The following is an 11,683-nucleotide window of genomic DNA, read 5'->3' on the forward strand; positions in this document are numbered from 1 at the left end:
CTGTGTGTGACCAGTTAAGAGAAAGTTAAACAGGCTTGACGTATTCTAAAAGAAAAACCACAGTAAAATCCAGTGCCACTTTCTTGGCACTGCAAGAGCCACTACTATTAAACATGAGCAGCAATAATTTCTATCAGTACAACATAAGCTACACAGTGCAAGCAAGAGAATTGAGCAAAGATACCAACTAAGTGTGACATTTATAGATCACATGACTTCTTGACTTGATATAGCTACCTTCCCACATTAACTTGAAAAATGTTTTACATACTTTTCAATGGGAAGAGGATGAGGTCCAGAGACAGAGAGTTTGTAGATGAACATAAGAAATTTTCGAAATGCGTCAAAGAAAGGCCAGTGTGAGAGAAGGCAGATGCATTTGTTGGAATTGATGGACTTGGAAGTAATCACTTTCCTCTCTACAGCTGTCAGGAGACCCAGCTGCAATTGTTGTTTTTCTGTTAACAGCTCCCGGGGATGAGGCTCATAAAACTGAATAGCAGCACCATAAACCTAAAAGATTAAGAAAAACAGCTGAACAGATCCAGTATTATTTAACAGGAGATTGGGTTAGAACTTTCAAAGCATCCTTAAGTCTTTGGTGTTTGCACACACACTATAGTATTTTTGCTGGTAGCTTATAAAATGACTTTTCATTTATGTGACATACACAAAGTATACTTATAAATTAAATGCTCTGTAGTGTTGTACCTCTCTTCCCATTTTTTTATTGCACTTTTCAAAACAAAGTATTCTGTTACGAAATTGACCATTGGCCACTTTGGGTCTCAATCCTGAACGTAAGATCGAATCCCAGGCTAGTGATTGGGCTGTGCTCCCTCACAGCTTTCTCCTGCACCTGTGAACAGCAGAGAAGCTGAAAGACCTTGGGCTGTCCTGACAACAACTATAAACATCACTGTTACCAGCTTTCTTCTTAGCACAAATTCAAAACACAGCCTCTGGCTAGCTACTATGAAGAAAGTTAACACTGTCTCAGCTGAATCCAGGACATATTCATACTTAGTAAATTAAAAGGGAAGGAACCAAACTGCATGCTGTGACAAAATCCTATCCATTAACTGTTATGGTCAAAAAAAAAAAAAAAAAAAAAAAAAAAAAAAAAAAAACAAAAACAAAAACAAAAACCCAAAACACACCAAAAAACCAACCCCTCATGAAATACTTGTATTCAGTAAATTCCCTTATCATTACCACACTAAACAATAAAATTATTTTAGCTTTGACTTGACTCATTTTACCAGACTAAACAGCTATCAACTTTTTCTAAAAGTCCCTCCTTATTTGTCAGAGTTTCATAATTAACTGAATTACTCTGGCAAGTTTAGCAAAAGGAGAACAGGGATGGATGACACAGTATACCTTCTCTCTGAGAAAAATCCTGGCAGCTACCTCATTCCTCCTTGCAAAAGAAGTACTGGTATCACGGAGGAAGAAATTTTTTTTTGTTTGGAAATGGAAAAGTATACAAATTTCCATGATAGGGGACTGCAGCAAAGTAGAAGTTGAGCTGTTACCACTAATAGAGCCAAACTGCTGTTTACTAGTCACAGAGAACTAATCACACATTACAATCACTTATTCCCTCATGCAGTTCACACGCACACACAGACACAGTTGGGAAGCTGAAGTAACAGCTGGAAGACCAACCCCGAACAAGGGCTTGCTTGCTTCATCAGGTGTACTTATAATCCTGTAGTGTCTGTCTGTATAGTGCTGATGCTGCCTTCTCGCATCTGGGCTGAGTCATGCAACACATTTTTGGTGCCCATGTGTGCTGGCGGCCTTATACAGATTCAGCAGATGGCTGGTGCACTGATCTATCATTACATGTGCATTCAACAGGATAACTGCTCTCAGGAGTTCTTGAGAGCTTCTTGCATACTGCCTCTCAGCATATACTTTTCCTCTCCCTGCCCTGCTGCTATCTGGTAACTATTTTCACGCACAGAGATACCTACAGAGCCTAATTACACAAATTCACACAGAAGTGGCTTTTAAGGTAATCACAGTAAAACCATAACAGCTTAAACATTGCTAACACATGTGGTAAGTGAACATCTCTTGAACATGTAAGCTATGTTTCCATTCCCAGAACCTTCTTACTTGAGAGAACAGGGAAACCCATGCACTGTGAGTTTTGTTTTTGTTCAATCTATGGTTCAGCTTACATGGGACTAAACACCACATATTTTTCCAGCTATTTCCTGTTTCAGTTTGCTTCTGTCATATACAAAGGCTTAAGCAATATTATTTTACAAGGGAAGTCTTTGACAATTTGTTTTTCAGTATTTCTCAAATACAGAAGAAACAATGCATATTTATCTCCATAGCAGACATTTGAACTGAAAGCAAAAACTAGTCACAGTGTGGAACCATACCTTTTCTGCAGAAGAGCAGGTCAGTACAAATGTTGAGAACACAGGTAGCGGATATTTGGTTTGAGGGTCCCAGCACTCAATAGTAGCTCCCATAGGAAGGCAGAAAAGAGGTACAGATTCTGACAGTGGAAACGACTCATAGTTCTCTTGAGGATATCTGAAAATTAACCCTTCAGAATGGGAGAAGGAAAAGTAAGCGCATTTGCTCTGCAAGCCCTACATAATGTAAGCAACATATTTTCCACAATACAGAGCAAAGTCTGTTGGTTATCTGGACTTTATAACTGAAGATTCCATCTGCAGAAGAAGAAAGTCTTTCATTTGACAGTAAGACTAAGTCATCCAAGGAACAACCATTTTAAAATTGTGTATGAATACTGAAGCAGTTCCTTTTGGTACCTGCTCAAAAACCAGTACATAGTAAAAACTAATTGGTGAAGATTTTTACTTTAAACCAGTCCCAGATTACCTGTGCTAATTAAATGTGCCATTGGAATGGATTTTATTACAAACAAATTCCCATGAAGAAGGTGATAATTTATCTTCTGTAAAAAGAGCAGCCATACCTCCACTGAAAATAGGATGAACTAGCTGACTGTCCACATTTTCTGCTAATCAGTCAATACGTTAAATTTTAAACAAATAGTTTATTCAGTTTTCAGAAATGTATCTAAGTCTTGCTGGTAGAAAATAGGCACACAAGCACTGGTTTACTATTTATTCTTCATCTAGCTTATTTTATGGTACACTGACCTCATCATCTATGCTTTCCACTTCTACTTGGTAGTTTATTCCTTGCAAAGGAATTTGGTTAAGTGTTCAGTAGAAACTCGTTTGAAAGGGTTTTTTTGACTTCTTCAGAAAAAAAAAAAAAAACAAAACTGTAGCAATGCATTAAAAAACTTATAACAGCTAGACTTAAAAGACTTCCTCTCACTTATTGTTCAGAATATTTTTCACTCTCCTCTAATAAGAAACAAATGAATCACTGTGGAACAGAAGGGAAGAAACACATTTAACTTTCAAATTAAACAAAAAGTGTTGCATTAGCTGTGAGACATAAAAAGAAATATGAGTAAGGTTGAATGGAATTTTTAATTACTCCTTCTCCATCATCACCAGCGCAAGAAATATGAAGCCTTTTGTTACATCTGAAATACTTTCTACTAAAGCTCCTGAGCTACCAAACCTGTCATGATAATAACTAAATTAATACAGAATAATTCTACTCCTATTAAGGCTTTTTTCTTTCCTGGGAAAAAGTCACGAGAGCAAAGAAGGCATTGACTTCAACTGACATAATCTAGGAACAGAATTCTGACAAGCTTTTAAAATTATTATTTCAACAAGTCATTTGAATCCTTCTGTTAGAATGTTTAGACAGTCTGCATCTAAAATTACTTACCAGCTTTATATGCTAAAGAGTTAGAAGCTGGCACAGACTTCTTGTAACAAAGGTATACACTGGAACCCCACTGGAAAACACAAGTTTCATCTCAGAACCAGCAAAGACGACAACATGCGGCAGAGAAATAAACTATAAGCATTTGAATATACTGTTACTTACAAACAAAGCAGACATTTAATAAAAATTGTTACAGAATAAAATGATTAATTGGCTACTGAATGCATGTAAATCATGAAACTGAGAATATACCCCTCTCACATTTTTTAGAGATCGCAGGATTTACATAAAATAATCACACCACCACTACTTTTTGACTTAGTCCAACAGAAGAACAGGGACAGGTGAACAGGAGATCATTTGCAGCTTCACATTTTCTTGCCTATTTAAAAGGAGACTAATGTGTGAACACCAACAGTGGAAGTGAAATTCTAGCCATCATCAATTGAAGTGTTTATCATACTTCCATAAACTGGTTATTTACATGGTGGTTTTGCAGTTCATCTAAATGCAGTCTACCATTCAAAAAAAATCACTTATTTCAGCCTGAGTAAACAAAATGCAAAACAGATTAAATAGAAGCAAACTCAGGCGTACTCATGGAAAACAAAGTACATGAAGAAACTGTAAGCAGTAATTATCATTCTTACATGTCTTAGTAACACAGGCATTATTAATAACTAAGAAAAAAGCATTTGTGATTCATCCCAAGTGTCAGCATCACCACGTGGGGGGCGAAGCGTGGGGGGGAATTATCCATCACACCTAGTCCTAAATAGCACGTAGACACGAATATGCAAATTGAAGTAGTGAGTAATCACTCTGAAGAAGTAATGCCTAACACCAGAGGGAATCAGAGCAACAAAACCTAGAAAACTGAAGTTTCACACATGGTATATAGAATAAAAGAATTATGAGGTAGTGATAGAACACAATTGTAACAGTGGTAAGAAGAGTCCAAAGGGCTACTCCTTTGAGTTTGTTTGTTGGGGTTGGAAAAAAAAAAAAAAAACACAAAAAAACCCCCAAGAAAACAAAAAACCACCCCAAAAAAACCGAGAGAGAGAGAGATTCGAGCTTTTAAATACTCACCATACCACAATTTAAATTCTTATCAACTTTGCAGAATGTATGAGGAGGGGTTTCTCCTTTGCTCGTAACAATAACACATATATCTGTCACTACCAATGAATTCTGAGGTCGTACTGGAGGAGCCCTTCGATATGTGATAAAGATCCGCTGAGAAGAAGCTGAACTGTTGTTAACATTAGCGCAACGACCATAAGGAGTAGCTTGAATCACCTCACAGCCTGAAATTATGCGTTCCTTCCCTTCATATAGAACTCTGCAGACAGGAAGGAAACAAAATATAAAGCACATTCAAATATATGGGAAACTACTGGGACAAATTAGCAGAAATCACACATCCATTAGCACCCAGTGTCATCACTGCAATGTTCTAATGTGCATTTTATGTATTGTCTTTTGTCATGAGCAATTTGAGGCAAAGGAAATGTTCAGAAACACTTAAATGTAAGAAATCTCTGTCAAATCATAGTTATGGAAAACCAAAATCAAACCACACTGAAAAATACTTAGTTATAGAATTCGTAGGAATGCTGCACTATCATTGAAAATTAAATACAAAGGAAGATTTAAACTGCTTGCACACATGATACCTGATCATTTAGTAGAAATTATTTGCATCACTAAAATGTCTGGAAAGTCATTTCAAGCTTTTTTTTTTTTTTTTAATGCATATTGTTTAAAAAGAACAACAGAAGATAGACGTGTGTTTCCGAGATTGACTTTTACAGGGGAAAAAAAAAAAACCAAACCCAGTAATGACTCACATTCGTAGTTTGAATAGCGTTCCTTGCAGGGGTGGGGGGGAGGGACGAACAACATAGACACAAATACTCCAATCCATAGAAAAGGAAGAAATAATAACTACAGTTGCCTGTATGCCTAGAATGCAGAATACATCTTACATGGCCATCCAGCAACATTCACATGGTACCTGGATTTTTTTAGCCAGATCACTAGTTTAGATCATCATACTATTAGCAAAAAAAGAAAGATCCCTCATAGCAGATAAACAAGCTGAAACTTTACACTCCAATCTTTCCCCACCATACAGGTATTAGGAAGTGATCACAAGAAGAAATGTGGAACTTAAACCATGCATCATTGCGTACTTTTAATGCACAGATGCTACGACAGGGCAAGCTTTATCTCCCATTCCGCACCCAAATAAGCAATGGTTCCATCTGCCTGATTCTCTGCAGTATGTACAGAGAACTTGCCAACTTCAAATGAGTTTTCATCTTTACAATACATTGAAAGATTTAGGATAAAGGTAACAAACTAAAACTTTGTATTTTGTGACCTGCAGCTTCCCACATGTAGTCCATCACAACTTTACTTTAAAATAAAAAATAACCAGGCAACATATCTTTTACTATCCCGAAATACCCTTGGTTAAATGGTTGACAGACTTGTGGCGAGTATGTATTTGAAAACCTAAGAAAGTCATGTGTATCAGCTGAAAAACAGTCTTTTTTCTAGATCCAAGAATTCTCTGAACTTTCAAAAAAATATATAACACTAACTTTCACAAATTACTTAAATACTACTGTCCATCTTTAAACTGGAATATGCAAATATTACTGTTTATTCTGATTCCACAGAACAAACGTGTACCTTGTTGTAGTACTGAGGACATATGTGAACTACAGTCCTAGAACACTTTAATAAAGCAAAGAAATCACAGGAGTTGGGAGTATATTGATGCAGCTACCAGGCTGCCATTTAAATTTATTCAGCTAGTTCATGGAGGACAATATTCTTGCCTTCAATAATGGTTTCAGTGGTAACAAGTCTGATCATCACATTTTTGCTACATTTAAAACAATGTGTAATCTCAGATTCAAAACAAGCCTAATACCACCAGTATTTCCAAGTTGCAACATTAGTTTTAATATACTACCTACTGGTTGAAGTTATGGATACAGAAAGTACATGCTATTAAAATTACTTCTAAACTAAATAATATACTGGAATAACATGTACTATGCTCTTTTTATGGGGTTACCTACTTCATGAAGTAAAAAAAAAAAAAAAAAAAAAAAAAAGAACCTAACCAAAAACCACAAAACCAACAGCAATGGCAGCAGCTCTCAGGCCACCTTCATTGTGGTGGTTCTATGAACCCTTCACATCACTGCCTCACATTAATCAGAAGAGAATATTAACAGAGCAGTCTCCAATGGAAGTTTCAGTTCAGTTTTATTTAAATTTCATGTATTTTAAATAAAATTTTTTAAAAAGTTACTCCAGAAACGTTCGTTAGCTGTCAGCTTTTGAGAAGGAGAACTGTATTAATCAAATAATTGCAGCAGTTCAATTTAATAGGTTTACAAGTATTCTCAGAAAGTTACTTAAAGACTGAAGAATTTCTCTTGTGCAAATACTTCTAAGTGGTAAGGGGCTGACTAGTGTTCTAGACTGTAACAGTGGGGTCACCTCTCATCAAAAGCAAAAAGAAAATGAAAGCAACTCACTCTCACCCCTACATATATACCAGCAGAAGTATCATTAAAACACTGTTTCCTGACCTCATGCTTAGTACTGAATTTAGGAAAACAAGCAAACAGAAGAAAACCATCACCCATGTATCACTCAGATTAAACAATTATTTTAGTGACTCAGACAAAAGCATTCAGAAGTGATGCATGAAATATTTAACATGACACTCTGTGTATACAAAATCCTCCCTGAGAGGCTAAGTTTACTCCTACTTGTTTCAACTTCACAGTGTCTGCCTAAGATTAATTAGTACTGACCAGGATAAGACTTGTTTCCTGCTTCTGTAAGCTCATACATTGGCCTCAATCCTAAATACACCTTATTTGCTCCATTATTCATTAATAAAGTTTCATTTCAAGCAAAATGAAACCTACAGTTTCCTCTAGATGTTAGGTCCTTTCCTTTTAAGAAAGACCAAAAAAATCTTGTTATCTCTTTGTAAGCCAGTTTCACGTTGTACATCTCATACATCATTGTACATCTCATCTCAAATCATACATCTACGTCTCATTTCACATCATACACCTCATTGTTCTCTCATAACCAGTTTTACTGATTTAAAGGTATACTGAAATACATCAGATAACAGAATTTAGAAAAAGATAAATACTACCTTCTTGCAGCTGTTAAGTTTAGAACTTTAAACCACAGAAAACTATGCTTCTGGAAAACCATTTCAAAACAGACAGACTGTTGCAAATTGCATCACGTGGGGCTGCTCTCCACCTTGCCTCCTCCTCTAGCTTCAGCCACATTTCCTTCTCTCTCAGTCCTTACACAAAATAACTCTTTTTAACAACTCTTCCTATCTGACTTAAGAGAAGGTGGTACACGAGTATTGAATAACAAAGGAACCAAAATAAATATACTAGGCAGCAGGAGGGTCAGAGGAGAAGTGTTGGGTCAAGCAGAGGGAAAAGTGAGTTATTTTTACCTCTACTGTCACCACAACGTACAAGTGATTAGTTTCCTCATTATTATCCTAAGCTGTTCCAAACACCCAACTGCAACTGTCACATTGGTGGGATTTAAGGAAAAATGGAAGAACATCTTCCACTTTCTATTATGCTTTTTTGAAATTTGAGTTCACTTTCATTTTTGAAATACATCTGCAGTAAATAAAAACATTTGTTCAATTGATACTCCTGCAGATTTTTTCAGAAACCAGGTATGCAAGATGAGCTGGGTCCTGGCAGAGAACCACTACGAAAACTTAAGCTTCCCACACTAGCCAAAAAAACCCCATCAGTATTTCTTTACCTACACAATGCAAGTTACTAAACTTTTGCATTACTCTGTAATACAAGAACCTCTGCTTCTGACAAGAAGTCTGATATTCTTTCCTTGGTCCTTTCTACAGTAAATGTTACAAACTGCAAAACTTACACTTAAAAAGCATTTTTCTGTCTGTTTTTGTTTGTTTGTTTGTTTTGTTTTGTTTTTTGCTTTAAGAAGCAAGTGCTGGAGCTCTCCCATACTCCTAACTCAAATGGAAAACAAAGAAAGGTGAGATCTTGCTTCAAAGTCTCCCCCACCTAAACCAAAATAAATCTCAAATGTCAGTTCTTGTCTATTTCTGGAACATCAGCAAAAATATTGTCTAGAAAAGCAACAGAAGGACTAGTAGCTGAATTATTTACAGACATATAAGCTTAAGATACTAAATTTTAGAGCTATATGCAGGAAAAGGACCTTACAGATCTCTTGTCCGAGGATCAAATCTTTATTCTTCCAACTAAAAACAGCCACAGCAAATGCAACATCCAGAGGCACGGCACATGGCCTAACTATATGCAAGGGAGCACCTGCAGCAGGAAGTCACTCTAGCAGCTTACAGACACTTTTAACTTTAGAACTGGTGGAAGAATAGGAAGGAAAGAGGATGGAGGGAACAAAAATACAAAACACAAGGACAATGGCAGAGAATCAGTAGAGTGCATACTCATCTCCCCCCCTCCTCAAAACAGCATTTAAACAGTTTCCCCCGAAATAGTCCTGAAAAAAATACACACACACACAGACACAAATATTTATCAAGAATCATCTGAATGCTCAGACTACAAGATAATTCAACTTGACACAAGACTACGAATTTGACCCTTTCAAGGGATATACTCTGTCTACTACATCTACTCAGCATGTCGGCTGACTTAATGGATACTTAGGGCTCAAAGATAAAATATTCTTTCACAGTTGGTTATTTAATTAAGAGTAGATAACAGCACAAATTAGCCTTCAGACTGTAGGTACATCTCTTTCCCAAACTGCACTTTCATTTGAACACACTGAAATTCACAAACAAACAAACAAAAAAAAGGTTGCTCTAACAATCTCTTGCATGGAGTTGCAGAACAGCAAGAACAGCAGGGAGAAAACATATGCATCACTGCTCAGAGAGAAAAGCCTGCCACCATAATTAGATCTGTGTAAACCAAAATACAGACAAAATACTGCTTGCCAAATACCAGCTTTCCACCAACAGTTTTAAGAAGTGTCTCTGTTGAGGAAGCCCTTAGTCAGCCAACTATTTGCCTATGTTGCTTATCAGGTATTCCCTATGAAACCTACCCAAACATTCAAGAACAGACATGAAAATAAGCATGTGCTAGCAAAGCTGCTTCCATAAAGACACATGCTGAAGACTGATGGCTTAGGAAACCCTCTGAGGAATCACCCCTAGAAATTCTTCTTTCTGATACAACTTACTGAAGTTTAACCTATTATTCAAACAGTAACTGCAATTCTACACAGTTAAATCCCATCGTAACAGTGACCTCATCTTGCAGTGTCAGTAACACACGGGAAAAGACTATTCTAAAAATGACAGTTTCACTGAAGATTACTAGAGCATGGTTCTAATGATTGGGATGAACTGAAATTAGAATGTACCGGGTTGATTATACAACTTCAGCTATAATCCTTAGAGCAGAGATCTTGCCATGTAACTAATTTCATTACTAAGATTTCACTATAGGTTTCTTCCTGACTGGACTCAATTTGTCAGTTGGCACTCAACTGTAGGTCAAAAGTGGGTATGTAAGCATTGTGCCTGATATGCTTCAAGTTATAAATTAAATTATTAAGCTTATTGCAGCTTTCATATAGACGTATTTTTTTACTTTACTCTTTACTACTTATTTAGTAACTAAATAAGGAAAAACACAGACAGTCCTTATTTTGCCATCATTGTAACAGTTCCCCCCACCCATGCTCCATTTTTTCTTTCTCATTTCAGCCCCAGTAATTCTACAATATCCTTAGCCAAATCAGAGAAGTGCTATACAGAGCAATTTAGACAATACTGTAGTGCTGCATGAGTTATTACAGATTGAGCATTACCTCAATATGCTAGTTTTGTGATCTTGGTCCTGAAAACTTACATTAAACTCAGTATCCTATAAGTAACATTAGTTCTGAGCTTCCCTGAGCAGGTTTCCCCTTGCATTTTTCAGGCATTGAACTTAAAACCTTTTGACTATATCTAGGGTTTTCAAACACAGGAACTTACACATCAGACATCAAAAAGCACGGTTTTTGAAATACAAGCATGATTAGAGTTACTGAGAGATACATAATCCACTGTTTGCAGCCAATCATGCCAGAACTTGTAAGCAGCCTCACAAACACTCTGATCTAACAGCAAGGCAGGCTACAAGATTCTAGGTAGGTGGATAATTTTAAGAGCATTGTTTCAGTGTCCTGCATTTTTAAGTTATATCTTTTACCTTAAGCATTAAAGTGAATTCCACAAAGTGATAACTTTTGTTTTCTGAAGTCATCAACTTTATAATAAGCACGTGAAAGAGACTGAACTGTGGGACATCAGTCCCAAAGACTGCTTGGAAACTGAACTGTGCACAAAGAAGATACACCACTGATGTTGCATGGTGTAAGGTAAAACCGGTTTGGTGTGGTGCGAACAGTCAGGCCTCCCCGTGGGGGGGGTGTATGAGCCCCTATGACTGCCATCACGTGCTGGGACATGTGCAGCGCACCGCGAGGGAGCACCCAGCAAGAGCATGTACCCCATGGGGGCAGCATGGGCATGCGCGAGAGGGGGACGAGGGGGATGTGCTGGACACGCCGCTGCCCTGGAAACCCTTGGCCCAATGGACGTTCTCCAGCACCATGTACAAAAGTCTGCAGGGAAGTGCATGAATTGTGTCTGTGTGAGTGCGTGTGCATTCACTGCCAAGGCCTGTGGATTACTGGGATGTCACTGGAACTTGGGTGGTAACTGTTTCTTGCATCTCTATCTCAACTTCCTGCTTAATTTCTACCCTTTATT

The 11,683-nt window shown here is 37.2% G+C and overlaps 1 protein-coding gene across 1 annotated transcript in view; it reads right to left on the reverse strand.

Annotated features, from left to right (window-relative positions):
• The window catches only part of LOC104462563 (DENN domain-containing protein 4C-like), a gene marked incomplete at both ends in the record, with an annotated part of 21,861 nt that overhangs the window by 9,340 nt on the left and 838 nt on the right, over nt 1-11,683 (reverse strand). The window contains 4 exons of the mRNA XM_010074548.1: nt 272-513; nt 2,403-2,572; nt 3,808-3,877; nt 4,900-5,152. Of these exons, the coding sequence (XP_010072850.1) occupies nt 272-513; nt 2,403-2,572; nt 3,808-3,877; nt 4,900-5,152 (735 nt within the window). The remainder of the gene's footprint in view (nt 1-271; nt 514-2,402; nt 2,573-3,807; nt 3,878-4,899; nt 5,153-11,683) is intronic.

The sequence above is a fragment of the Pterocles gutturalis genome, unplaced genomic scaffold (assembly GCF_000699245.1).
Source record: "Pterocles gutturalis isolate BGI_N339 unplaced genomic scaffold, ASM69924v1 scaffold23427, whole genome shotgun sequence".
Classification (NCBI taxonomy): Eukaryota; Metazoa; Chordata; class Aves; order Pterocliformes; family Pteroclidae; genus Pterocles; species Pterocles gutturalis.